The sequence below is a fragment of the Oncorhynchus keta genome, chromosome 22, assembly GCF_023373465.1.
Source record: "Oncorhynchus keta strain PuntledgeMale-10-30-2019 chromosome 22, Oket_V2, whole genome shotgun sequence".
NCBI classification, from domain to species: domain Eukaryota; kingdom Metazoa; phylum Chordata; class Actinopteri; order Salmoniformes; family Salmonidae; genus Oncorhynchus; species Oncorhynchus keta.
The window spans coordinates 36,434,955-36,460,729 of NC_068442.1; the positions used below are offsets into that span (position 1 = coordinate 36,434,955).

General features: G+C 43.4%; 2 protein-coding genes and 1 long non-coding RNA gene across 4 annotated transcripts in view; 1 reads left to right on the plus strand and 2 right to left on the minus strand.

Annotated features, from left to right (window-relative positions):
* tmprss9 (transmembrane serine protease 9) lies at positions 1-20,006 on the plus strand. Of its 2 annotated transcripts, XM_035761237.2 has the most exons (17): positions 5-179; positions 2,124-2,177; positions 2,396-2,575; positions 2,681-2,808; positions 2,914-2,981; positions 3,242-3,417; positions 3,666-3,707; positions 3,794-3,907; positions 4,013-4,178; positions 4,516-4,790; positions 4,905-5,047; positions 5,559-5,820; positions 7,463-7,576; positions 16,697-16,865; positions 18,528-18,793; positions 18,930-19,066; positions 19,555-20,006. In XM_035761237.2, the coding sequence occupies exons 3-17, from the start codon at positions 2,440-2,442 to the stop codon at positions 19,714-19,716; spliced, it is 2,358 nt and encodes a 785-aa protein (XP_035617130.1). In that variant the 5' UTR covers positions 5-179; positions 2,124-2,177; positions 2,396-2,439; the 3' UTR covers positions 19,717-20,006. The 2 variants fall into 2 exon arrangements, with proteins under 2 accessions (XP_052331079.1, XP_035617130.1); XM_052475119.1 differs by lacking the exons at positions 18,930-19,066; positions 19,555-20,006 and having other exon boundaries at positions 1-179; positions 18,554-18,789.
* LOC118374756 (uncharacterized) overlaps positions 19,379-25,775 on the minus strand; it is an 11,709-nt gene continuing 5,312 nt past the window's right edge. Inside the window, exon 2 of the long non-coding RNA XR_004823663.2 lies at positions 19,379-19,718. This is a non-coding gene — a long non-coding RNA (uncharacterized LOC118374756). The remainder of the gene's footprint in view (positions 19,719-25,775) is intronic.
* On the minus strand, positions 20,209-22,117 carry timm13 (translocase of inner mitochondrial membrane 13 homolog (yeast)). Its single transcript, XM_035761238.2, has 3 exons — positions 21,871-22,117; positions 21,407-21,475; positions 20,209-21,226 (listed from the first exon to the last, which is right to left on the minus strand). The coding sequence occupies exons 1-3, from the start codon at positions 21,988-21,990 to the stop codon at positions 21,128-21,130; spliced, it is 288 nt and encodes a 95-aa protein (XP_035617131.1). The 5' UTR covers positions 21,991-22,117; the 3' UTR covers positions 20,209-21,127.

Here is a 25,775-nt window from a genome sequence, read left to right on the forward strand (position 1 = left end):
TTGTGAAGGGAAGTACATGAACACAAGGTGATTCTAGCGCCTTCACGCCCACTGGCAGGTTGAACAAATACTGGACCTGTTTCCGATGTATTTAGTCTCCATGGATATTTTGTCTGTCCCGATTCATCCTCTGAAAAGGATACTGTGATCGTCAGTGTCGGACATTGGAGACGAGACAGGTGAGTTGGCATACTTTAAATCGTTTGACTTTTTACTGTAAGCAGTTACTAATGAGTGCTAGCACCTGTCGTGTCGAATTGCTCGACATAACTTTATGGGTAAAAGTGGCGCTTAGGGTTTGTAAAATTACATTCAACTAGTTTAGTCTGCTCATCTCACAATGTCATTGGTGGCGTGTAGACTCATAGCATTTGTTTTTCTTACATGGACTTCAAACAACAGACTAGTTCTCCTATTTCTCATGCCTTTTATTTGTCCTATCCATTCCTTAGGGCGAGCCATTACTCCGATGCGCTTTAGACGGATGAGCGTACATTTCGAAATCGGACAAATTGAAGCCATCAAATAAATAAATAAATCATAAACACCTAAGTATAGCCTACTAAATATGTATAGTTTTATTTCACCTCCACTTTTATTAATAATACCAATGTCTAGTGATATTGATTGTGGTTAGAGCGTTGGACGAGTAACCGGAAGGTTGTCGTTCTGCCCCCGAACAGGCAGTTAACCCACAGTTCCTAGTCCGTCATTGAAAATAAGAATTTGTTCTTTACTGACTTGCCTAGTTAAATAAAGTTTTTTTTTAAAAGTAAATTGCTAGCTTTCTTTGCATTAGTAGGTGATTTAGTACACACAACATTTACTTTTTTGTTAACATTTTCATGTACCCAATAAAAACCTAAAGTGCAATGTGTTTCTATCGCATTTTCAACTTTACCGATAGTTTTGTCACAAAAACCGTTGAGTTTAATAGCAAATGTGCTTACTCTGGTATTGGAGTGTGCAGGCCTGCAGATACAATGCATGTAGTAGGCTAGACATGATGAGATTATGGATAACAGCGAGAATATTTGTATTTGTATTTGTCAAATGGCAGTCAACCAGCCAGCCAGCATTTAACTACATGTTATCTTCAATATTATGGTTATTATATCAATATTTGTGTATAAATGGTTCCGCCGAAATTTCTAGCATAATTCATTTTACCGACACAAAAAGATCCCACCTTGTCTAGCGTTTTTGGTTTTGTGGACATTTGTAACCTTTACCGAAACATGTTCTGTTGTCATCAGGCCTGTCATTACATTTATTTTATTTTACTGTGTACTTTACTCGCATACAAAGGATGGATGGAAACCTGGTTTAAAACTTTCAATGGCCTAGTTAATGGAATATTTAGTTCCATTGCTCCAGGGTGGTGTATTTCAACTAATGGAATAACATTGGATGGGAGACCAGCCCTTTCTCCCCATGAGAGCCGCACCCATCATTATGATAACCTTAATTAACAGAGTTATGCAATGTAAATATAATCTGGTCAAAAATAGATATCTCATGTAACTAAATATCACCACAAGTTGTAATATCATTGCGGGATAAAGAAGTTCGACCAGTAGCCAGCCCTACAGTATATCCCATTACCCTAAATCTTTGCTAGCTAAAGCTCCGCCTTATCTCAACTCACTGGTCACCATAGCAACACCCCCAAAGCCAACCCCTCCTTTGGCCGCCTTTCCTTTCAGTTCTCTGCTGCCAATGACTGGAACGAATTGCAAAAATCGCTGAAGTTGGAGACATATCTCCCTCACTAACTTTAAGCATCAGCTATCTGAGCTGCTTACCGATCGCTGCAGCTGTACATAGTCCATCTGTAAAAAGCCCACCCAACTACCTACCTCATCCCCATATTGTTTTTATTTACTTTTTTGCTCTTTTGCACACCAGTATTTCTACTTGCACATCATCATCTATAACTTCAGAGTTAATTTGCTAAATTGTAATTACTTCGCCACTATGGCCTATTTATTGCCTTACCTCCTTACTCCATTTGCACACACTGTATATAGATTTTTCTATTCTGTTATTGACTGTACTTTTGTTTATCCTATGTGTAACTCTGTGTTGTTTTTTGTCCCACTGCTTTGCTTTATCTTGGCCAGGTTGCAGTTGTAATTGAGAACTTGTTCTCAACTGGCCTACCTGGTTAAATAAAGGTGAAAAGAAAATTGCCCTTAAATTTCATGCCCATCTTGCCATTATTCTTTATAACTTTCTGTTAAATGGGGTTTGATATGCTTTACGTAGAGTAGGCTACTATTACAGGGTTAAATTTAAGGTGTACAAGCTACTATTACAAGGTGTGCCAAAAAAAGGAAAGCTTACAATGCATTTCCCAATCTTTGACTGACTGAGTATTCCATTCTATGTGCAGATACTGGAATGCTCTGTATGAGGTAAGGTTGCTTTGAAGCCAACATGGAGTTAAAGAAGGATCATGAGTGGCCCCCAGGGGAGCCCACTCCTACTCCCCCCAACTCTGTCTGCTGTAGGAACATAACCCTGGCTTTTATCCTAGTCTTATTCATCAGCGTCTTTGTGGGCTTGTTGGTTGGTGAGTCATGTAACTTACATAATGCCTATTACAGATAATGTATCGGCTATTTGAGTAGTAATAATCAATTGCATACAGGTGTTTGATCCTCTCTGACATCAACAGCATACTTGGTGGAAGAGGAGCATTACTTCATGGAGACGGTAGAGTTGAAGGGTCTCAAGTATGGTCCTGACCTGCAAGATGAAAGCTCTGCATTCTCTATAGTGCTCACTTCTACTCTAAAGACTAAGGTAAGAGCTGACTGCACTGAGATCCTGGGGCCTGATTTCATGTCACACGTTCACATTTCAATGATTTTATTAATAAATAGTTCAAATCTTTCAATCCACTTGCAGATCAAGAATATTTTCATTGCCTCATCAATAGCACATCACTATATCGACTGTAATATTGTTACCTATGGGTAAGTCCAAAGATAATGAATGTTACACTGAATAATAACATATACCATTTAGCAGATGCTTTTATCGAAAGAAACTTACGTGCATGCATACATTTTACGTATGGGCAGTCCCGGGAATCAAGCCTACTATCCTGGCGTTGTAAGCGCTATGCTCTACCAACTGAGCTACAGAGGAACGCACATACTTATATGAAATAATAGTAAACAAGTGTTTTGGAACCTTTTATATTTGTTTACTTTGATGTTTCCATTTATTCCAGTAACATCAATGGCAATGTGATGGCCACATATCGACTGGTCTTCAGCGTGTCCAAGGTCCAGCAGTACTCTGATAACTTTATTCAGGACCTTTTGAGGGTAGGACTGAACGCCCTGTTTCATGGGAAGTCCATAAAAGTGCCTGAGTTTGGAGAGATCAACACTATTGTTTTACTGGGTACTATGTCATCTTTTTTTGTCCGATAGTTATGATGCATGACAGAAAATCCCACTCACACTCAAACACCCTGACTAACATATATCCTGATTGTAGTTACAATGTTTTGACCAAAACAGATCAAGAGATGTTTAAAAAGAGGGGGTATAGATAATGCATAGTTCACAACTATCATTTAAGTGTATAGTTACATATTATGTCATGCTTTCTTCCTCATCCAGTCTTTTATTTTCGTGTTCACTCCCCAGGGGCCAGTGGGAAGTCATTCTATAACATTGGAGACGATATGGGTGAGTGTTTCTATTCTACTCTGATATTGATTGCTCTAGAAAAGTCAGGGTTTTCCGTCTGACCATATGATACTGTCTCTCCTCAGCCAGCTGTCCTGACAACACTTTTACCTGTGACAATGGGGAGTGTGTCACCAAGATCAATGCCGAGTGTGATTTCATCCCAGACTGTGTCGACGGCTCTGATGAAGCGTACTGCTGTAGGTGCTCTTTAACCTATGACTGACAGACCGATAGTCAGGACAGACAGAAACACTAAAACATACCATTTTCACAATATAGTAACTGACTGCTGTTGTCCCCAGCCTGTGGGACACGCCCGGCCATGGGCAGTAGAATAGTGGGTGGAGTGGATGCCCGTCCTGGGGAGCTGCCCTGGCAGGTCAGTCTGAGGCTGCATGGCAGACACAACTGTGGAGCCTCCATCATCAACAGCCATTGGCTTGTCACTGCTGCTCACTGCTTCGAGAAGTAGGTTACTACACCATGCACCGGTTTCCACTAGATAAAACAGCCACAAAGTCAAAATTTGATTTAGCGTAAAAATATGGTCTTAATTTAAGGTTAGGGTAGGGCATAAAGTTAGCAGTGTGGTTAAGGTTAGGTTTAAGGCTATGTTCAAAATCTAATTTTAAGAAGAGACATTGTAGAAATATGTGGGGTTTCTTTGTGACTGTGGTAACTAGTGACAACCCCTTGCACCTGTCAATAGACTTGCCACACATAGGCTATCAACGTTGAGAAGTGAGGAGTGATTGGGTCAGTTTGAAATTGAGTGAATTGACCTCTCTTTTCCAACTCCCTACAGGGACAATGACCCAAAAGAATGGACAGCCCTGGTAGGAGCCAGCCTGGTGAGTGGAGAAGAGTCAGAAGCCATCTCTGTGAACATCAAGTCTGTGTTTGTGTCCCCAGACTACAACCCTATGACCACTGACAACGATGTGACCATGCTGGAGCTAGAGACCCCCCTCACCTTCAGCCCCTACATTCAGCCTGTCTGTCTGCCCTCCTCCTCCCATGTCTTCAGCCCAGGCCGGAACTGTGTGGTGTCAGGCTGGGGGGCTCTCAACCAGCATTCCTGTGAGTTAACTTTGAATTTGTTTTTACAACCACAGCATAACTAAAGTCACACCTTTGCAAGTTACCCTTTGTATTGTGGTGGTCACTGACCCTGCTCTCTGTTGTGCTGTGTAGTTGATACGCCACCATCTCTACAGAAGGCAGTGGTTAATATCATTGATTCAAAGGTCTGCAACAAGTCGTCCGTTTACAGAGGCTCTGTGACCGACAACATGATGTGTGCTGGCTTCCTACAAGGGAAGGTCGACTCCTGTCAGGTGAGAAAGAGAGAGCGATGAGTCTGAAAAGCTATCTGCTTGGAGACTTTGACATTTTTGGTTCCCCTACAGGGTGGCTCTATTTAAGTAAAAAGGCCAATATATATACACCATGGCTAAGGGCTGTTGTTATGCACAACGCAACGTGGAGTGCCTGGACACAGCCCTTAGCCGTGGTACATTGGCCATATACCACAAACCCCCAAGGTGCCTTATTACTATTATAAACTAGTTACTAACGTAATTAGAACAGTATAAACATTTGTTTTTACATACCCGTGGTATACTTGGCTTTCAGCCAATTAGCATTCAGGGCTCGACCCACCCAGTTTATAATACTATAATACATACAAAATACATGTCCTTTTTTTCTATTATTGTTGTGTGGAATGTGTACTTAGAGTTCAAATAACACATTGACTCTTAGGGCTGTCCTACAAATAGTGGGCTGGGATTATGGCATGTTGACATGCTTATTAAATTCCCTGATTTTATATTAAATCACTATCAGGGTGACTCTGGAGGGCCATTGGTGTGTGAGGAGGCCCCAGGGCGGTTCTTCCTCGCTGGGGTGGTGAGCTGGGGCGTGGGCTGTGCTCAGATCAACAGGCCAGGGGTCTATTCCCGCGTCACCAGGCTACGCAACTGGATCCTCAGCCATACCAACCCTGGCATGGTCCACTACCCTGCCCACACCCCGCCAATGGTGCCAGTTACGACACCAACAGTCAGTCCTATTTCCAAGACAATGGTAGCAGCCCCACTCCTGCATGGTAATTTTGGAAGCAAGGTTATAGAGACATTTTAGGTAGTTGACCCCTTGACTTTTAAAACATTTTATAAAGTTATGAACTTATTCTGAAATGATTTAAATTGTTCTGTTCCCCCTCATCAATTTTCACACAATACCCCATAATGACAAAGCAAAAAAAGTTTAGACATTTTTGCTAAAAAACAACAACAATTGAAATATCGAATTTACATAAGTATTCAGACCCTTTAAACAGTATTTTGTTCAGGCACCTTTGGCAGCGATTACATCCTTGAGTCTACTTGGGTATGACGCTATAAGCTTGGCACACTTGGGGAGTGTGGGGAGTTTCTCCCATTCTTCTCTGCAGATCCTCTCAAGCTTTGTCAGGTTGGATGGGGAGCGTCGCTGCACAGCTATTATCAGGTCTCTCCAGAGATGTTCGAACGGGTTCAAGTCTGAGCTCTGGCTGGGCCACTCAAGGACATTCAGAGACTTGTCCCGAAGCCAATCCTGCGTTGTCCTTGCTGTGTGCTTAGGGAGGTTATCCTGTTGGTAGGTGAACCTTCGTCCCAGTCAGAGGTCCTGAGCGCTCTGGAGCAAGTTTTCATCAATCATCTCTCAGTACTTTGCTCCGTTCATCATTCCCTTGATCCTGACTAGTCTCCCAGTTCCTTCTGCTGAAAACATCCCCACAGTATGATGCTGCCATTACCATGCTTCACCGTAGGGATGGTGCCAGATTTCCTCCAGATGTGACGCTTGGCATTCAGGACAAGAGTTCAATCTCGGTTTCATCAGACCAGAAAATCTTGTTTCTCATGATCTGAGAGTCCTTTGGGTGCCTTTTGGCAAACCAAGCGGGCTGTCATGCGCCTTTTACTGAGAAGTGGTTTCCGTCTGGCCATTCTACCATGAAGGCCTGATTGGTGGAGTGCTGCAGAGATGGTTGTCCTTCTGGAAGATTCTCCCATGTCTACAGAGGAACCCTGGAGCGCTGTCAGATGACCATCGGGTTCTTGGTCACCTTCCTGACCAAGACCCTTCTCTCCCATTTGCTCTTGGTGGTTCCTTGGTGGTTGTCTTGGTGGTTCCAAACTTCTTCCATTTAAGAATGATGGAGGTACTGTGTTATTGGGGACCATCAATGCTACAGAAATGTTTTGGTACCCTTCCCCAGATCTGTGCCTAGACACAATACTGTCTTGGAACTCTACGAACAAGTCCTTCGACCTCATGGCTTGGTTTTTGCTCTGACGTGCACTGTCAACTCTGGGACCTTATATAGACAGATGTGTGCCTTTCCAAATCATGTCCAAATCATTTGAATTTACCACAGGTGGACTCCAATTAAGTTGTAGAAACATTTATTTATTATTTATTTATTTCAAGGATGATCAATGGAAACAGGATGCACCTGAGCTCAATTTTGAGTCTCATAGCAAAGGTTTCTGAATACTTATGTAAATAAGGTATGTTTTTTTAATTTTAATAAATGTGCAAAAATATCTAAAACCCAGTTTTCACTTTGTCATAATGGGGTATTGTGTGTAGATTGATGAGATTTTTAAAACAAGGCTGTAACGTAACAAAATGTGGAAAAAGCGAAGGGGTCTGAGTACTTTCCGAATGCACTGTAACTAATCATTGTGTTTTTTTGGCAGGTGTGAATTGTAGTGAGAACTTCAAGTGCAGGGCTGGGGAGTGTGTCAGCAAAATGAACCCTGAGTGTGATGGTGTCATTGACTGCTCTAACGAGGCTGATGAGAAGAACTGTGGTGAGTTTATCGCTGGCCTGTCTCCCAAACTGTACAACTGTCAATACCTTCAGAAACTATTCACACCCTTTGACTTTTTCCACGTTTTGTTGTGTTACAGCCTCAATTTAAAATGGATTAAATTTAAACTTTGGGGCACTGACCTACACACAATACCCGATAATGTCAAAGTGGAATTATGTTTTAAGAAATGTTTACAAATGAATGAAATATTAGTTTAGGAGTAAAAATGTGCAATAATAGTGTTTAACATGATTTTGAATGACCCCACACTTATCTGTCGAGCAGTGAATTTCAAACACAGATTTGAAAGGATTTCTAAAGCCTCGCAAAGGGCACCTATTGGATTTCACAGTGAGGCCAATGGTGACTTTAAAACAGTTACAAAGTTCAATGGCTGTGATAAGAGAAAACTGAGGATGGATCAACAACATTGTAGTTACTCAACAATACTAACCTAAATGACAGAGTGAAAAGTAGTAAGGCTGTATAGAAAAAAAATATTCCAAACATGCGTCACCTCTTTTCTGAGTGTATATAACCAGCTTCTCAGGTGCTATCTCAGTGTGCTTCATTCCTTATTTAGTATCACGTTTCAACGTAAGACCCAGATGCAGACAACATTGAATTAACAACAGTTTAATAATCCAACAGGGGCAGGCAAAGACAGTTCAAGGGCAGGCAGGGGTCAATAATCCAGATAGGTGGGGCAAAGGTACAGGACTGCAGGCAGGCTCAGGGCAGACAGAAAAGGTCAAAACTAGAAAACAGGAACAATCAAGAGACAGGAACAGAGGGAAAACTGCTGGTAGGCGCGACGAAACAAAACAAACTGTCAACAGATAAAGCCATAACCCTCCCTGTCAACCAGGTACTGGAAACCCCTGCTCCGAGGTCGAACCTTCAGGAGACACCTCACCGTGTATGCCGGTTGGCCGTTGATGAGACGAGGGAGAGGGATGGGCCTGGAAACGGGAGACAAAGGGCTGTGTGACATGGGTTTAACTCGGGACACATGAAACGTGGGTTGTATACGAAGGGTACGGGGCAACAGAAGAAGAACAGCAGAGGAGTTAATCATTTTAGAGATGGGGAAACGTGCCGATAAACCGGGGAGAATTTGCAGAATTCCACGCGGTGGGGCAGATCCCAAGTGGGTAGCCTGGATTTAGCCATATCTTCTGCCGAGACGATGCCGGGGAGCCAGGGTCCGATGGCGGTCCGCTTGTCGTCGATACCTGGAGGTGGTCTTGAGGAGGGCCGACCGGGCTCTCCTCCAGGTACGACGACAGCGGCGGACAAACATCTGAGCAGAAGGTATGCCGACCTCTTCCCTGCTTGGGGAAGAGCGGGACTGAGACTCCAGGGAACACTCAAATGGCGATAGCCTCGTGGAAGAGCAAGGAAGGGTGTTGCGGTCATATTCCACCCACACAAGCTGCTAGCTCCAGGTGGTGGGGTTGGCGGATACCAGGCAGCGCAGTCTTGAGGTCCTGGTTGGCTCACTCCGACTGACCATTGGACTGGGGTGGAACCCAGAGGACAGGCTGGCCGACGACCCAATGAGGGTGCAGAACGCCTTCCAGAATCGGGATGAGAACTGAGGCCCCCGGTCGGAAACCATGTCCACGGGCAGTGCATTGATCAGGAAGACATGCTGCAACATGAGCTAGGCCGTCTCCTTGGCCAAGGGTAGTTTGAGGGGATGAATGAAGTGGGCGGCTTTGGGAAACCCGGGTGACCACAGTCAGGATGGCAGTGTTGCCCTTAGACAGGGTGGGGCCCATGACGAAATCCAGGGATATGTGGGACCAGGGACGGTGAGGGACGGGCAGTGGTTGCAGAAGACCAGCCGGAGCTTGCCGAGGAGTCTTCATCAGGAACCATAGTAGGCCACCAAAAGCATTGTCACAGGAAGGCCAGGGTCTGACGGGAGCCCGGGTGGCAGGCAAGCTTGGAGGAATGGGCCCACTCCAGGACCGCAGGGCGGACAGCGTCAGGCACAAACATCCGGTTATCTCTGGGCCCCCTCCAGGGTTCGGCTAGGACCACTGCGCCTCCCGGATCTGTTTCCCTATACCCCAGCTGAGTGCCGTCACCAGGCATGAGGTGGGAAGGATGGTCTCGGGCTCCGGGGCGGTAACTGTGGGGCCATAGAGGCGAGACAGGGAATCCGGCTTGATGTTCTTGGACCATGGGCCAGTAAGAGAGGGAAATGTTGAACCGGGTAAACAGCAGGGCCCATCTCGCTTGCCTGGAGTTGAGGTGCTTGGCGGTGCAGAGATACTCCAGGTTTTTGTGGTCGGTCCACACAATGAACGGATGTTCCACCCCTTCCAGCCTGTGCTTCCATTGCTCCAATGTCATCTTCACAGCGAGAAGCTCCCGATTCAGCACATTGTAGTTCCTCTCCGTGGCATTGAGGCGGGAGGAGAAGAAGACACAAGGATGCAGCTTAAGCTCCAGGGCAGAACATTGGGACAGGAAAGCCACCTCTTCGACATCCGAAGCATCGGTTTCTCCTCTCCTAAGCAATGAGCAATTAGTACCAGGAGGTGTGCTCTTCACCTTTGCAAGGCAATTAGCAATTCATATTAGTACTTCAGTCTCCCCTGTTTTCTCAGCGGTGGTCTTTTCAGCGGCAGCCTCGTCACAAAACTAAGACCATTGCCGAATCAAAGACAGTTCAGCCGAGTTCTGCAGTGTTATTTGAGGAAGGAAAGAAAGGAAGGCTCCACACCAATCTCTCACTTGAGTATCTTACCTAGTTATTTTCAAATGATCTAATTTTGCTCTTTTGTATGTTTGGCAACTATGTGTGTGTTTTCTATCCCAGTTCGCTTCTCTTCCTGTAGGCTTTACAGACGCTCCCCACCCCTTGGCTGCAACCTTTCTAATTTAGTGGACTCGGCGCGTACAACCCATGTGGAATTCCTGGTCTCTGGCAGCGTTTGGAACTGCCAATCTGTGGTCAAGAACATTGAGTTCATCTCAGCCTATGCTGCCCTTCAGTCCCTTGACTTTTTGGCCCCGATGAGACATGGATCACCCCAGAGAACACTGTTACTCCAGCTGCTCTGGCTTCATCTGACAACGTTTTCTCTCAAAGTCCGAGAGCATTTGGTCGTCGCGGTGGTGGCACAGGGCTACTAATTTCTCCTAAGTGGAGATATTCTCTTTTCTGCCTCTCATCTGTCCATCTCCTCATTTGAATTCAATGCTGTCACTGTCACTTGTCCACTAAAGCTTAACATTGTTGTCATCTATCGCCCACCAGGTCCCCTTAGAAAGTTCTCTTTGAGGTTACTTCAATGAGCTTGACACCTTGATAAGATCATTTCCTGGCGAGCGGTGAGCTCTTAGTACTTCAACCTTCTGATGTCTGTCTTCGATTCATTTCTTTCCAGCTCTCTCTTTACTCCCCTTGCCTCTTTTGACTTCACTCTTTCCTAGTCTCCTCCCAATCACAAGGCAGGCAATATGCTAAACCTCATCTTCATGCCGTTCGCCCCCAGGTCTCTGATCACTACTTTATTTCCTTTTCTGTCTTCCTGTCCTCCAATCCTAGTCACTCAGCCCCTACCCAGATGGTAATGTGCAGTCGCAATCTTCGCTCTCTCTTCCACTACTCTCCCCCCTTCTATCCTATCATCTCTCCATTCTGCTGAATCCTTTTCCCTCCTGTCTCCTGATTCTGCCTCTTCAACCCTACTCTCCTCTCTTTCCGCATCCTATGACCCGCACTATCCCTCTTTCCTCCAGACCGGCTCAGCCATCCCTTCCTGCTCCATGGCAGAGTGACTAATTGCGAGCTTACAGAACAGTGAAAATGGAGGAAAACTCAACTTCTGGAGGACCTATCATCCTTCCACTCCCTCACTCAACCTTCTCTTCCTCTGTATCTGCTGCTAAAGCCACATTCTATCACTCTATATGTCAAGCTACTGCCTCTAACCCTAGGAAACTCCTCAATATTCCACGCCCTCCCCTCCCTCCTCCTTCTCTGTGGACGACTTTGTCAACCACTTTCATTCACTCAGCCACTGGTCCCACTCACACCGAACTACCCTACGCCTTGACCTCTTTCTCCCCTCTCTCTCCAGATGAAATCCTGCGACTGGTGAGGTCCAGCCACGCGACAACCTGCCCTCTCAACCCCATCCTCTCCTCCCTTCTCTAGACCATCTCTGGAGACCTCCCTCATAAACTCATCCCTGACCACCGGCTGCGTCCCCTCTGACTTAAAATAGTCTGACTCGCTACCCTCTTCAAGATACCAACACTTGACTCCTCTGACATCAAAAACTACAGACCGGTATCCCTTTATTTGCTTTCCAAAACACTTGAGTGTGCTGTCTCTGACCAACTCTCTCGCTATCTCTCTCATAACAATCTTCTTGACCCTAACCAGTCAGGCTTCTGCTCTTCTCTGTGTCACTGCCAAAGCTAAATGTCTATCCTCTGTTTCTCATCCTCCTAGATCTAACCGCTGCCTTTGACACCATGGACCATCAGATCCTCCTCTCCACCCTCTCAGGGCTAGGTGTCTCAGGCTCTGCACACTCTTGGATTGCATCCTACCTGGCAGGCTGCTCCAACCAGGCAGGGTTTCCAGGTCTAGATACAATTCCCGGCCCAATGACCACTCAAAACCTGCCCAAAAGGCCTGAAAACTTTCCACATTTATACAATAAACCCGTTTGCCATAACGTTATCGAGCCAAGAAGAAGGAATATCTATGTAACTTGTAACAACGTTAGAAGCAAAATTCGGTTGATCAAAATAATTATTATTGCGAGCTATGACGTAATAAAATAATAAAATATGCCGCAAGAGAAAAGATAATTTGCCCCTATTAAACTCGCCTGATCATTTTCCATCAATGGATGTCGATTTAACTAATTTGACTGCTATGTTTAAGCAATAAGGCATGAGGAGGGTATGGTACTGTTTATGGCCAATATACCATGGCTGAGGGCTGTTCTTAAGCATGACGTAATGCGGAATGCCTGGATACAGCCATTAGCCGTGGTATATTGGCCATATACCACAAACCCCCGGGGTGTCTTATTGTTATTATATACTGGCTACCAACATAATAAAACAAATATTTTTTTGTCATACCCAAGGTATATGGTCCGATATACCACGGCTTTCAGCCAGTCAGCAATCAGGGCTCTAACCCGGTTTAAAATGTTAAATAAATCCCCTTTGCGGATGTGCATATCTATAGATAAATCTGACAGGAGAGTTTGAGTGATAAAAGTTGGACACAGGATCTCAAATTATCTGAGCAAGAAACACTTAAAAACTGAATGTTGGGCTATTTTATAGCAATTGTGCCATTATTATGTGCCAGACGTTAAGACTACAAACCGTTATAAATGGCCCATTTGAGAGATTGAATTGTAATTTCAATAGGCATAGTCCACAGTAGCGGTGCATGGGTAAAATCACCAGGGAAGCCAATCGAGAGAAACATTTCATATTACAACCTATGTGTTATGATAACTACATTGTTTTCTCTATAACCTGTTAGTTTATATGCCTTGACAACGTGACATATAGGCCTAAGGCCGAGACAATATGAAGACCCAGTGGCAGAATAAATTCAACCATACATTTATTTCATTACAAAACCGGAGAGCAGCATCTGTCCGGTGAAGTCCACAAAACATATTGGATGTAAGAAACAGTTACAGGACCTATAGCAATGTCAAGCAAGGTAATGTTTCCAACATTTTTTGTACTACAAAACAACTATTGATATAGAACCATGGAGAGTTACCTCAAGTCGCAAAGAAAACCAGAGCTGTCTCCACTGTTCCAGAACCATTTCAACACCAAAAAATCATTTTTGGTATCTAAGTATCACTGTCTGGAACAGTGGAGACAGCTCTGGTTTTCTTTGCGACTTGAGGTAACTCTCCATGGTTATACACGTGGTCTGCGGTTGTGAACCCGGCTGGATGTACTACCAAATTCTCTAAAACTATGTTGGAGTCGGCTTATGGTAGAGAAATTAACATTACATTTTCTCGCAACAGTTCTGGTGGACATTCCTGCAGTCAGCATGCCAATTGCACACTCCCTCAAAACTTGAGACATCTGTGGCATTGTGTTGTTCTGACAAAGCTGCACATTTTAAAGTGGTCTTTTATTGTCCCTAGCACAAGGTGCACCTGTGTAATGATCATGCTGTTTAATCAGCTTCTTGATATGCCACACCTGTCAGGTAGATGGATTATCTTGGCAAAGGAGAAATGCTCACTAACAAGGATGTAAACAAATATATGTGCACATAATTTGAGAGAAATACACTTTTTATGCGGATGAAACATCTTTTATTTCAGCTCATGAAACATGGAACCAGCACTTTACATGTTTATATTTTTGTTCAGTGTGCATAGCCTGCCTAACACTAGTAAAAAGTTGTCATGACATGCGCGAGTGCTGCTCTTGCTCCTCTCACTCAAGTGGCTCAGCCAATAGTGGACTAAGCTGCCTGCTGCGGTGCTCTCTCAACACACACACCCCTCCAGCCCTTCCCACCACTCACTCACTCAGCAACAGCTTGCCTCACTGCCTGACAGTCAGCAGCAGGTCACAGTGAAATCATTTTTTAAGAGAAATGCCATGGTGGTCGCGGTGTAACTTAATACACTATATATACAAAACTATGTGGACTGCCCTGCTAAAGCTGCCCTGGTCAACTATAAGTGCTGTTATTTTGAAGTGGCAACATCTAAGAGCAACAACGGCTCAGCCGTGAAGTGGTAAGACACACAATCTCACAAAATGGGGCCACCAAGTGTTGAAGCGCGTATTGCGTAATAATTGTCTCTCCTCGCTTGCAACACTCACTACCGAGTTCCAAACTGCCTCTGGAAGCAGCCTCAGCCCAGTAAATGTTTGTCGGGAGCTTCTTGAAATGGGTTATCATGGCTGAGCAGCTGCACACAAGCCTAAGTTCACCATGCGCAATGCCAAGCACTGGCTGGAGTGGTGTAATTCACGCCGCAATTGGACTCTGGAGCAGTGGAAACACTCTGGAGTGATGAATCACACTTCACTATCTGGCAGTCCGATGGACGAATCTGGGTTTGGCGGATGCCAGGAGAACGCTACCTGCCCGAATGAATAGTGCCAACTGTAAAGTTTGGTGGAGGAGGAATAATAATCTGGGGCTGTTTTTCATGGTTCGGCCTAGGCCACTTCGTTTCATTGAAGGGAAATTTTAACGCTACAGCATATAATGATATTCTAGACGATTCTGTGCTTCCAACTTTGTGGAAACAGTTTGGGGAGGCCCTTACCTGTTTCAGCATGACAATGCCTCTGTGCACAAAGTGAGGTCTATACAGAAATGGTTTGTCGAGATCGGTGTGGAAGAGCTTGACTGGCCTGCACAGAACCCTGACCTCAACTCCATCGAACACTTTTGGGATGAATTGGAGCTGCTCTTCCTCTCGGGGGAGGCCTGCCCACTCAAAGACATCTCCAGCACGGTTGACAACTCCCCAGTGTCCTCCTCCCAGAGTGCAAAGAACCTTGACGTGAACCTAGACAACACCCTGTCATTCTCTCCAAACATCAAAGCAGTGACTCGCCCCTACAGGTTCATGTTCTACAACATCCATGGAGTATGACCCTACCACACACAGGAAGCGGTGCAGGTCCTAATACAGGCACTTGTACCCTACACTCCAACCTGAGCACTCTATCTGCCACCTCTGGTCTCTTGGCCCTCCCACTCCTACAGCTTTCCCCTGAAGCTAAGACACCAGCGTTCCTGACCATCATCCGAAAAACCTACCGCTTCAAAGAGTATCTTAAATAATCCCACAGCATCCCCGCCTCACCAGACACCTTCCTTAGCTCTGACTTTGCTGATACTGTAGCTACTTTTGAGTTAAAATGTTGTACTTTCTATGTCTGATATGTGGTTGTCTCACCTAGCAATCTTAAGAAGAATGCACTAACTGTAAGTCACTCTGGATAAGAGCATCTGCTAAATGACTAAAATGTAAATAACGCACTAAAGTGAAACTGTAGAAAATGTGGCAAATAAATTAACTTCATGTCCTGAATACAAAGCGTTATGCTCGAGGCAAATCCAACACAACACATCATTGAGTACCACTCTTCATATTTTCAAGCATATTGTTGGCTTCATCATGTTATGGGTATGCTTGTCATCGGCAAGGACTAGGGAGTTTTTTTAGGATAAAAATAAATGGAATAGAGCTAAGCACAGGCAAAATCCTAGAGGAAAACCTGTCTGTCTGCTTTCCAACAGACACTGGGAGACAAATGCACCTTTCAGCAGGACAATAACCTAAAACACAAGGACAAATATACACTGGAGTTGCTTACCAAATCGACAATGCTGGCCTAGTTACAGTTCTGACTTAAATCAGCTTGAAAAATCTATGTCAAGACTTGAAAATGGCTGTCTAGCAATAATCAACAACCAACTTGACAGAGCTTTTTATTTTTTTTACCTTTATTTAACCAGGCAAGTCAGTTAAGAACATATTCTTATTTTCAATGACGGCCTGGGAACAGTGGGTTAACTGCCTGTTCAGGGGCAGAACAACAGATTTGTACCTTGTCAGCTCGGGGGTTTGAACTCGGAACCTTCCGGTTACTAGTCCAACGCGCTAACCACTAGGCTACGCTGCCGCCCCTGAACAGGCAGTTAACTGAATTGTTTGAAGAATAATGTGCAAATATTGTACAATCCAGGTGTGCAAAGCTCTTAGACTTACAGCTGTAATTGCTGCCAAAGGTGATTCTAACATATATTGACTCGGGGGTGTGAATACTTATGTAAATTAGATATTTCTCTATTTCATTTTCAATAAATTTGCAAAAATGTCAAAAAACATGTTTTCACTTTGTCTTTATGGGGTATTGTGTGTAGATGGGTGAGAAAATGTTGTTTTATTCAATTTTGAATTCAGGCTGTAAAGACAAAATGTGGAATAAGTCAAGGGTATACTCTCTGAAGGCACTGTATGTAGCAGATGTAGATGGACCCAATTTTCCAATCCCTCTTCAAAACATTGACGACTTTTAAAGTTCTAAGTTACCATCCTGTACTCTCTCTCTCCTTAGACTGTGGCATGCGTCCGGCAGTGGGCTCCCAGAGGATTGTGGGTGGCTTGACAGCACGGAGGGGGGAGTGGCCATGGATTGGCAGCCTACAGTATCAACGCTTACACCGCTGTGGAGCCACTCTCATACACTCTAAGTGGCTCCTGACTGCTGCCCACTGCTTCAAAGGGTACAGAATACATCACTCTCTGTCAGGGCCTAACATATATTGTAGACCATTCACAATGTCACATACTGTAAAAGAGTGATTCCTCATGAAACACAGACAAAAAAAGACCATGATTTGGGGGATTTTCATGAAATGTAATCCAAGGATTAGTCCTTTGGAGGAAAATTTGTTGACATATATTTGACATTTGTATCTAAAAGCATAATATAGAAATTATTTATCAAAGTTGGCATATTTATGACATTTTGGCCTTACCCAGGCCTCCTTTAAGACTTCCTAATTAATGTTTAATCTATAGATGCTACAAAGCAAACATTGGTTTGAAGCTTTACCACTTGCTCTGTAATATGAGTCGTATTTAGATTTCCAAAACTGTTTTTTCTTTCCATTCATTTATGAATATTGACAAATATAAACATAAATGTTTCTATACATTGTTGAACATAATATACTCTACAAGTATATCAAAGTTCCAGAGCGGGATCTCTGCTAGTTTTAAAGTTATGGCCTATTTTAGTATATAGAGAAATTGGCAGTCGGCAATGTATCCAATCACAGCACTTTCTTTTACTTTATCCATTGCATATCCAGCAAATCACCAGCAGAGGGTGACCATTTTGAAACCATTTGCACATTCACTCTTTTGGTAACACTTACAAATTCAATCATAACTCTAAAAGTAGCAGGGATCCAACTTTTGAAATTTTGAAATGCCCGTAGAGCAGGGTTCCCCAACTGGCAGCCCATGGACTGAATTTGCCCCCCCTAGTTTTCTAAGCAAAAACAAGACATTTTATATTTTTTCATTGTTGGACATAATTTATTTTAATTTTGGAAATCTGTTCCCAAGTATTCCTACGCATAACAGAGAGACGTGATCGTATACAAATGTAAGCAAGGTTTGAAATGATTGTTTTAGCCAAATATTATATCGGTTTGGGATTCTTGCAGTCAATTTGCAGTCTACAAATTATTTGTAATTATGTTTCCGGCCCCCGACCGACCATCCGCTCAAGGAAAAAAAGCGTCTGAATCTAGTTGATTGACTCTGCCGAAGAGTTATTACTTTTAACAATATAAAAAATTGCTAAATATATTGTCTTTTCAATATTCAGCTTTATATTTTTCAATATTCATAAATTAATGTTTAAAAAAGTTATTGAAATCAAAATACGACTCATATTACAGAGCAAGCACATGACACCAATGTTTGCTTTGTAGCACCAACAGATGAAACACTAATGAGTCTGGGTAAGACATGAGTAAGGCTAAAATGTCATAAATATATCAACTTTAATAAATGATTTCTCAATTATGTTTTAGATACAAATGTCAAATATGAGTCAACAATCATTCCTCTAAAGTACTATTCTATGGATTACATTTCATGATAATCCTCAAAATCATGGATTTTTTTTTGTCTGGGTTTCATGAGGAATCATTCATAAATTGTTTACTTACACAGGGAGGGACATAAGATTCCCCATAACATATCCTTACATTTTTAAGAATAGGGTAAAGGTGTGCATGTCTGTCTGTCTCCAGTGCCCCTCATGAATAACTGTATATAGAACATTCACTTCTACACATACTCCAAAATCTATTCCCTGCCGAAACGGCCAGTTAAATCATCAGCTCATTGTCCTCATCCCATCACCGTAGTAACTCCAACCCTGTCGCCTGGTCAGTGAGTCTGGGTTCAGTGCTGAGGTCCGGGGTGGGAGCTCTGGTTATCCCCATCCAGAGGATCGTACTGCACCCGGGCTTCAACAGCACCAACATGGATTATGATGTGGCCCTGCTGGAGATGGCTGTCCCAGCACCCAGATCCTACACAATCCAGTTGGTTTGCCTCCCCTCTCCTGTACACAGCTTTCTGAAGAACACTGAGTGCTACATTACTGGCTGGGGCTCCATGAGGGAGGGAGGTGAGAGTAATATCAGATATCAAGACATTCTGTTGTGATAAAATGTTTCATATGTTCAAATAAGTGATGTGTGTATACATCTTGAAATGTCATTCTTTGACAATGTGACTCATGTTAACATTTGTTTCACCCACAGGTTCTCTGACCAACCTGCTCCAGAAAGCTGATGTGAACATCATTGAGCAGTCAGACTGCCAGCAGGCTTACGGCAACAGCCTCACCCCAAGCATGATGTGTGCCGGCTACATGGAGGGGGGCAAAGACACATGCCTGGTAAGAGCTCAAATGACATGAAGTGCAGTGCACACTATCTCCATGTTAGATGCAACTGAAGTCTTTTAAAACATTTAAACTCAAGTTAAAATGTTTCTGTACTATTTCAAGTGGTTGTTTATCCTAAGACACAGCTGTACTTAAGTGATGCTTATCTTTACATTTGTTCTCATTAAAACTGCAGTCAGTCTCCTCTTAAGCTGCTTATGTAACCAAGTCAGCCGATTTGCATTCCTGGGTTCAGGCATCCAGCGTCTAGCTAGCCAAATAGCACTCTACTCAGCAAAAGAACAAAAATAATGCCACACGCAGTCAGTTCTCAAAAGTACATTTATGGTGACAAACGTTTAAATCAGGTGAATTGTTTTTGTTCTTATGCTCTAAAGCCATCTTCCCAGGACCAATGCACATTTGGGATGTACTTATTGCCTTGTATTTTCAATTCTCTAACAAAGTTGTCAACCGAGGTCTCCGTTTCTGAAACGCAGGGAGATTCTGGTGGCCCCTTGACATGTCGTGAATTCTCTGGCCAGTGGTTTGTTGCCGGGGTAACTAGCTGGGGACATGGCTGCGGACGGACTGCTTTCCCAGGAGTCTATATGCGGGTCACTGCCATCAGGGAATGGATATCCAACTATCTGCACTTCTGAGGCTATGGAAGAGAGAAGGAATTGAGACTGACAGAGACATCATATAATACTTGAGGACACAAAATGGGTTTTCTACATTGCAGCCAGCACTGGCATGTGTGTGTTACTGGTAAATGAAGATATGCCACCAGTAAACTGCCTGGAGAGTCCAGCTGAAAGTTTAATCTTGGACAATAAATGTGGATAACTGGTCCATGGACATTTTACTACAACATACATTATTAAATGGGGAAGTGTATTTATTTTAGTCTTTGTGGGTCCAAAAATACATTTCATTTTATTGGCATTTACCCAACTGTCATTTGTCTTATTTAGCCAATCACCATTTTGATGTTCAATAGACCAACCAAAACTAAAATGTGTGACAATTATGTGTACAGCTATAGCAGATTCTTGTCAGGAAGTCTTGCATGAAAGCATCTTTACGTGGCTAAATCTACATAACTTCGAGAAGCTGTTCAGGCACTACATGAAAAATGATAGCCACTCTGGTTCCTCAAGCAACAGAACATTTATTCATTTTCAAAGGACAAAAACAGCAATTTGACCAAATTTAATCTGTATTTATTAATTTCTGACAAGTGGAAAAAGGCCATTCCAGTCAATCACAAACACCTCAGTCCTCTGAGCAGCACCCACCGTTCAGCATTCACAGGCCATTTCATTTTACTTCTCTACACAAGTCAAAGGGCTGAATGAAGTGGAGCTGTTCCCAGAAATCTGACAAACCAAGCACACAAAGCCAGCTGGGTTCAACACAAAGTCTGCACCACAGCAGACCTTGTTAAAACAGACCCACTACTGTGGTGGGCAGATAGAGTGACAACTGGAACGAAAGTCTTGACAATACTGTTTTGTTCTCAACACGTATTCTGATATAGGATTCTTTGGCTTGGCCAGGTTCACAGTTATGAAAACAAAAACTTGTTCCTCAATTCTTCCCCATGAGAGAAACTAGGTTTACAGATGAAAGTGGTGGTAAAATAAACCTTACCTAACCTCTTCAGGGAACTGTTTCACCCACACAAACACAGCCATAGCCTGTGACAAACTGAAGAATGGGTACCTGGCACTGAATTTAAGGGGACGGTTACAGAGAGTAGACTAGTTTAGAGAGTGATTGAAAAGTGACATAATTGCAGAAAATATTTTTTTCAGGAAAATGAATTAATGAGTCTTGTAATAAAAATAAACATTATAGAAGATATCCATTTGTTAAACTATCCTTTAGTGAAAGGAGAATGTCCACAAGTATGGCTGCTGTTCACAAGGTCGGCAAACCAAACCTGTATGTGAGGTGTTGTCACAGAAGTTGGTGTGGCATCGTGCCAGCCTCAGCCACTACCGTTAACACCTTCCCTGCGATATGTTTGGGCTTTGCTAAGGTGTGGCTGACAGAGTAGGATCATGTTCATATACGAGCCCTTTCCCTCTGTAGTCTGGAATTGTAGGCACGGGACACAGTATTCCATGCATCCATATATCGATCCATGCACATAGCGATGCATTTCTGCAATAAACAAAAATATCAGTCAGCATTACCACTGCATAATATTAGCATTTTATGATGTGTAACATACCTCAAACATGTCTCAAATGACAATTCACTGACTCAAGTTAGGTGTCACAAATCAACCACTTCACATCCATATCCTGTCATAATAATCTGCAAATAAATACACTGGCATACCTGTTCAGAGTTATCCAACGTGCCTCCTGGTTTGCCTATGCATTTCTTGAAGCATTTGTCTGTCATCCTCTACAACAAAGGAGAAAGATAAGATTTAACCCATCATCACTCACCTCAGGCTCCACGACCTGACAGGCAATTTAACTAACGTTACATTGAGAGTAGGCCTGGCCTACAGACCAAATATGCCGTTTGTAGTTAACTATATACATGTAATAAAATATTTACATGGCTTGCTAACAAACAGCGAGCATTCATTCATTCGACAGGCTAAGGTACCTAGTTAGCTAACTAACGTTAGCAAGCTTGTAGCTATAAGGCCTATTGTATTCGTAGCTTACTAACTAGTTGTAAGGTGGTAGTAACTTATTGCTTTCACATCAGCTTTTTCAACTTGCTACGCAACAATGAGTTAACCAGTCAACTAGCTGTCCGGTGTCTAGTTATCTAGTATAGCAAATTACCTGCAAGAGCTCTTGCGCATTAGCCACCGCAATCTGGACCTTCACTTGCTCCATGATTGTCCCGGTGTCCATTTTACCGGACCCAGCACCTGATGAAAAGTCGGAACCAAATCCGTCCATAACTAATTGTGATAGCTAATATTAAAACTTTAAGAAATTAAACTGTAGCTACCTAACTACACGTGTAGCTCTTGCAACCACTTCGACAAGTTGCCCTTGAAACAAGATAATTCGATCACGTGACTTCCTGTAATTGTGATTCCAACATGGGAGATGTAGTTTTCAGTTTCCTAGCCAGTTCAAGGGCCTGTTCACAGACAGGGTTTAGATTAATCCAGGAGTAGGACTTAATGTGTACAGTCGTGGCAAAAAAAATGAGAATGAAAATGAATATTTGTGTCACAAAGTCTGCTGCCTTAGTGTCTTTAGATATTTTTGTCAGATGTTACTATGGAATAATGAAGCATAATTACAAGCATTTCATAAGTGTCAAAGGCTTTTATTGACAATTACAAGAAGTTGATGCAAAAAGTCAATATTTGCAGTGTTGATCCTTTTTCAAGACCTCTGCAATCCACCCTGGCATGCTGTCAATTAACGTCTGGGCCACATCCTGACTGATAGCAGTGCATTCTTGCTTAATCAATGCTTGGAGTTTGTCAGAATTTGTGGGGTTTTGTGTGTTCACCCGCCTCTTGAGGATTGACCACAAATTCTCAATGGGATTAAGGTCTGGGGAGCTTCCTGGCCATGGACCCAAAATATCAATGTTTTGTTCCCCAAGCCACTTAGTTATCACCTTTTTCTTATGGCATGGTGCTCCATCATGCTGGAAAAGGCATTGTTCATCACCAAACTGTTCCTGGGTGGTTGGGAGAAGTTGCTCTCAGAGGATGTGTTGGTACCATTCTTTATTCATGGCTGTGTTCTTTGGCAAAATTATGAGTGAGCCCACTTCCTTGGCTGAGAAGCAACCCCACACATGAATGGTCTCAGGATGCTTTACTGTTGACATGGCACAGGACTGATGGTAGCGCTCACCTTGTCTTCTCTGGACAAGCCTTTTTCCGGATGCCCCAAACAATCGGAAAGGGGATTCATCAGAGAAAATGACGTTACCCCAGTCCTAAGAAGTCTTTTGCAGAATATCAGTCTGTCCCTGATGTTTTTCCTGTAGAGAAGTGGCTTCTTTTCTGCACTTCTTGACACCAGGCCATCCTACAAAATTATTTTCCTCACTGTGCGTGCAGATGCACTCACACCTGCCTACTGCCATTCCTGCGCAAGCTCTGTACTGGTGGTGCCCCGATCCCGCAGCTGAATCAACTTTAGGAGACGGTCGTAGCACTTGCTGGACTTTCTTGGGCACCCTGAAGCCTTCTTCACAACAATTGAACCGCTCTCCTTGAAGTTCTTGATGATCCGATAAATGGTTGATTTAGGTGCAATCTTACTGGCAGCAATATCCTTGCCTGTAAAGCCCTTTTTGTGCAAAGCAATGATGACGTCAAGTGTTTCCTTGCAGGTAACCATGGTTGACAGTGGAAGAACAATGACTCCAAGCACCACCCTCCTTTTGAAGCTTCCAGTCTGTTATTCGTACTCAATCAGCATGACAGAGTGATCTCCAGCCTTGTCCTCATCAACACTCACACCTGTGTTAATGAGAGAATCCCTGACATGATGTCAGCTGGTCCTTTTGTGGCAGGGCTGAAAAGCAGTGGAATTTTGGGGGGGGATTCAAATCAAATCAAATGTATTTATATAGCCCTTCGTACATCAGCTGATATCTCAAAGTGCTGTACAGAAACCCAGCCTAGAACCCAAAACAGCAAGCAATGCAGGTGTAGAAGCACGGTGGCTAGGAAAAACTCCCCTGAAAGGCCAAAACCTAGGAAGAAACCTAGAGAGGAACCAGGCTATGTGGGTTGGTCAGTCCTCTTCTGGCTGTGCTGGGTGGAGATTATAACAGAACATGGCCAAGATGTTCAAATGTTCATAAATGACCAGCATGGTCCAATAATAATAAGGCAGAACAGTTGAAACTGAAGCAGCAGCACGGCCAGGTGGACTGGGGACAGCAAGGAGTCATCATATCAGGTAGTCCTGAGGCATGGTCCTAGGGCTCAGGTCCTCCGAGAGAGAGAAAGAGAGAAAGAGAGAATTAGAGAGCACACTTAAATTCATACAGGACACCGAATAGGACAGGAGAAGTACTCCAGATATAACAAACTACTGCAGCATAAATACTGGAGGCTGAGACAGGAGGGGTTAGGAGACACTGTGGCCCCATCCGAGGACACCCCTGGACAGGGCCAAACAGGAAGGATATAACCCCACCCACTTTGTCAAAGCACAGCCCCCACACCACTTGAGGGATATCTTCAACCACCAACTTACCATCCTGAGACAAGGCTGAGTATAGCCCACAAAGATCTCCGCCACGGCACAACCCAAGGAGGGGGCGCCAACCCAGACAGGATGATCACATCAGTGACTCAACCCACTCAGGTGACGCACCCCTCCCAGGGACGGTATGAGAGAGCCCCAGTAAGCCAGCGACTCAGCCCCTGTAATTTTTATGGAGCTCTATAGGAGAAAGCTCTGCCTCCAGCTGTTTGCTTAGAAATTCTAGGGACAATTAGGAGGCCTACGTCTTGTGACCGTAGCGTATGTGTAGGTAAGTAATATGATCTCATTTTTTGGTTCTAGTCAGGATTCTATCAGCCGTATTTAGCACTAAACTGAAGTTTATTTAGTGCTTTATCCGGGTGACAAAAGCATGGATTAATTTTTCTGCATAATTTTTGGACATAAAGTTTCTGATTTTTGCAATGTTACGTAGATGGAAAAAAATCTGTCCTTGAAATGGTCTTGATATGTTCTTCAAAAGAGAGATCAGGGTCCAGAGTAACGCCAAGGTCCTTCACAGTTTTATTTGAGACGACTGTACAACCATTAAGATTAATTGTCAGAGTCAACAGAAGATCTCTTTGTTTCTTGGGACCTAGAACAAGCATCTCTGTTTTGTCCGAGTTTAAAAGTAGAAAGTTTGCAGCCATCCACTTCCTTATGTCCGAAACACATGCTTCTAGCGAGGGCAATTTTGGGGCTTCACCATGTTTCATTGAAATGTACAGCTGTGTGTCATCCGCATAGCAGTGAAAGTTAACATTATGTTTTCGAATGATATCCCCAAGAGGTAAAATATATAGTGAAAACAATAGTGGTTCTAAAACGGAACCTTGAGGAACACTGAAATTTACAGTTGATTTGTCAGAGGACAAATCATTCACAGAGACAAACTGATATCTTTCCGACAGATAAGATCTAAACCAGGCCAGAACTTGTCCGTGTAGACCAATTTGGGTTTCCAATCTCTCCTAAAGAATGTGGTGATCGATGGTATCAAAAGCAGCACTAAGGTCTAGGAGCACGAGGACAGATGCAGAGCCTCGGTCTGATGCCATTAAAAGGTAATTTACCACCTTCACAAATGCAGTCTCAGTGCTATGATGGGGTCTAAAACCAGACTGAAGCATTTTGTATACATTGTTTGTCTTCAGAAAGGCAGTGAGTTGCTGCGCAACATTTTTTGAGAGGAATGGAAGATTCGATACAGGCTGATAGTTTTTTATATTTTCTGGGTCAAGGTTTGGCTTTTCCAAGAGAGGCTTTATTACTACCACTTTTAGTGAGTTTGGTACACATCCGGTGGATAGAGAGCCGTTTATTATGTTCAACATAGGAGGGCCAAGCACAGGAAGCAGCTCTTTCAGTAGTTTAGTTGGAATAGGGTCCAGTATGCAGCTTGAAGGTTTAGAGGCCATGATTATTTTCATCATTGTGTCAAGAGATATAGTACTAAAACACTTGAGAGTCTCTCTTGATCCTAGGTCCTGGCA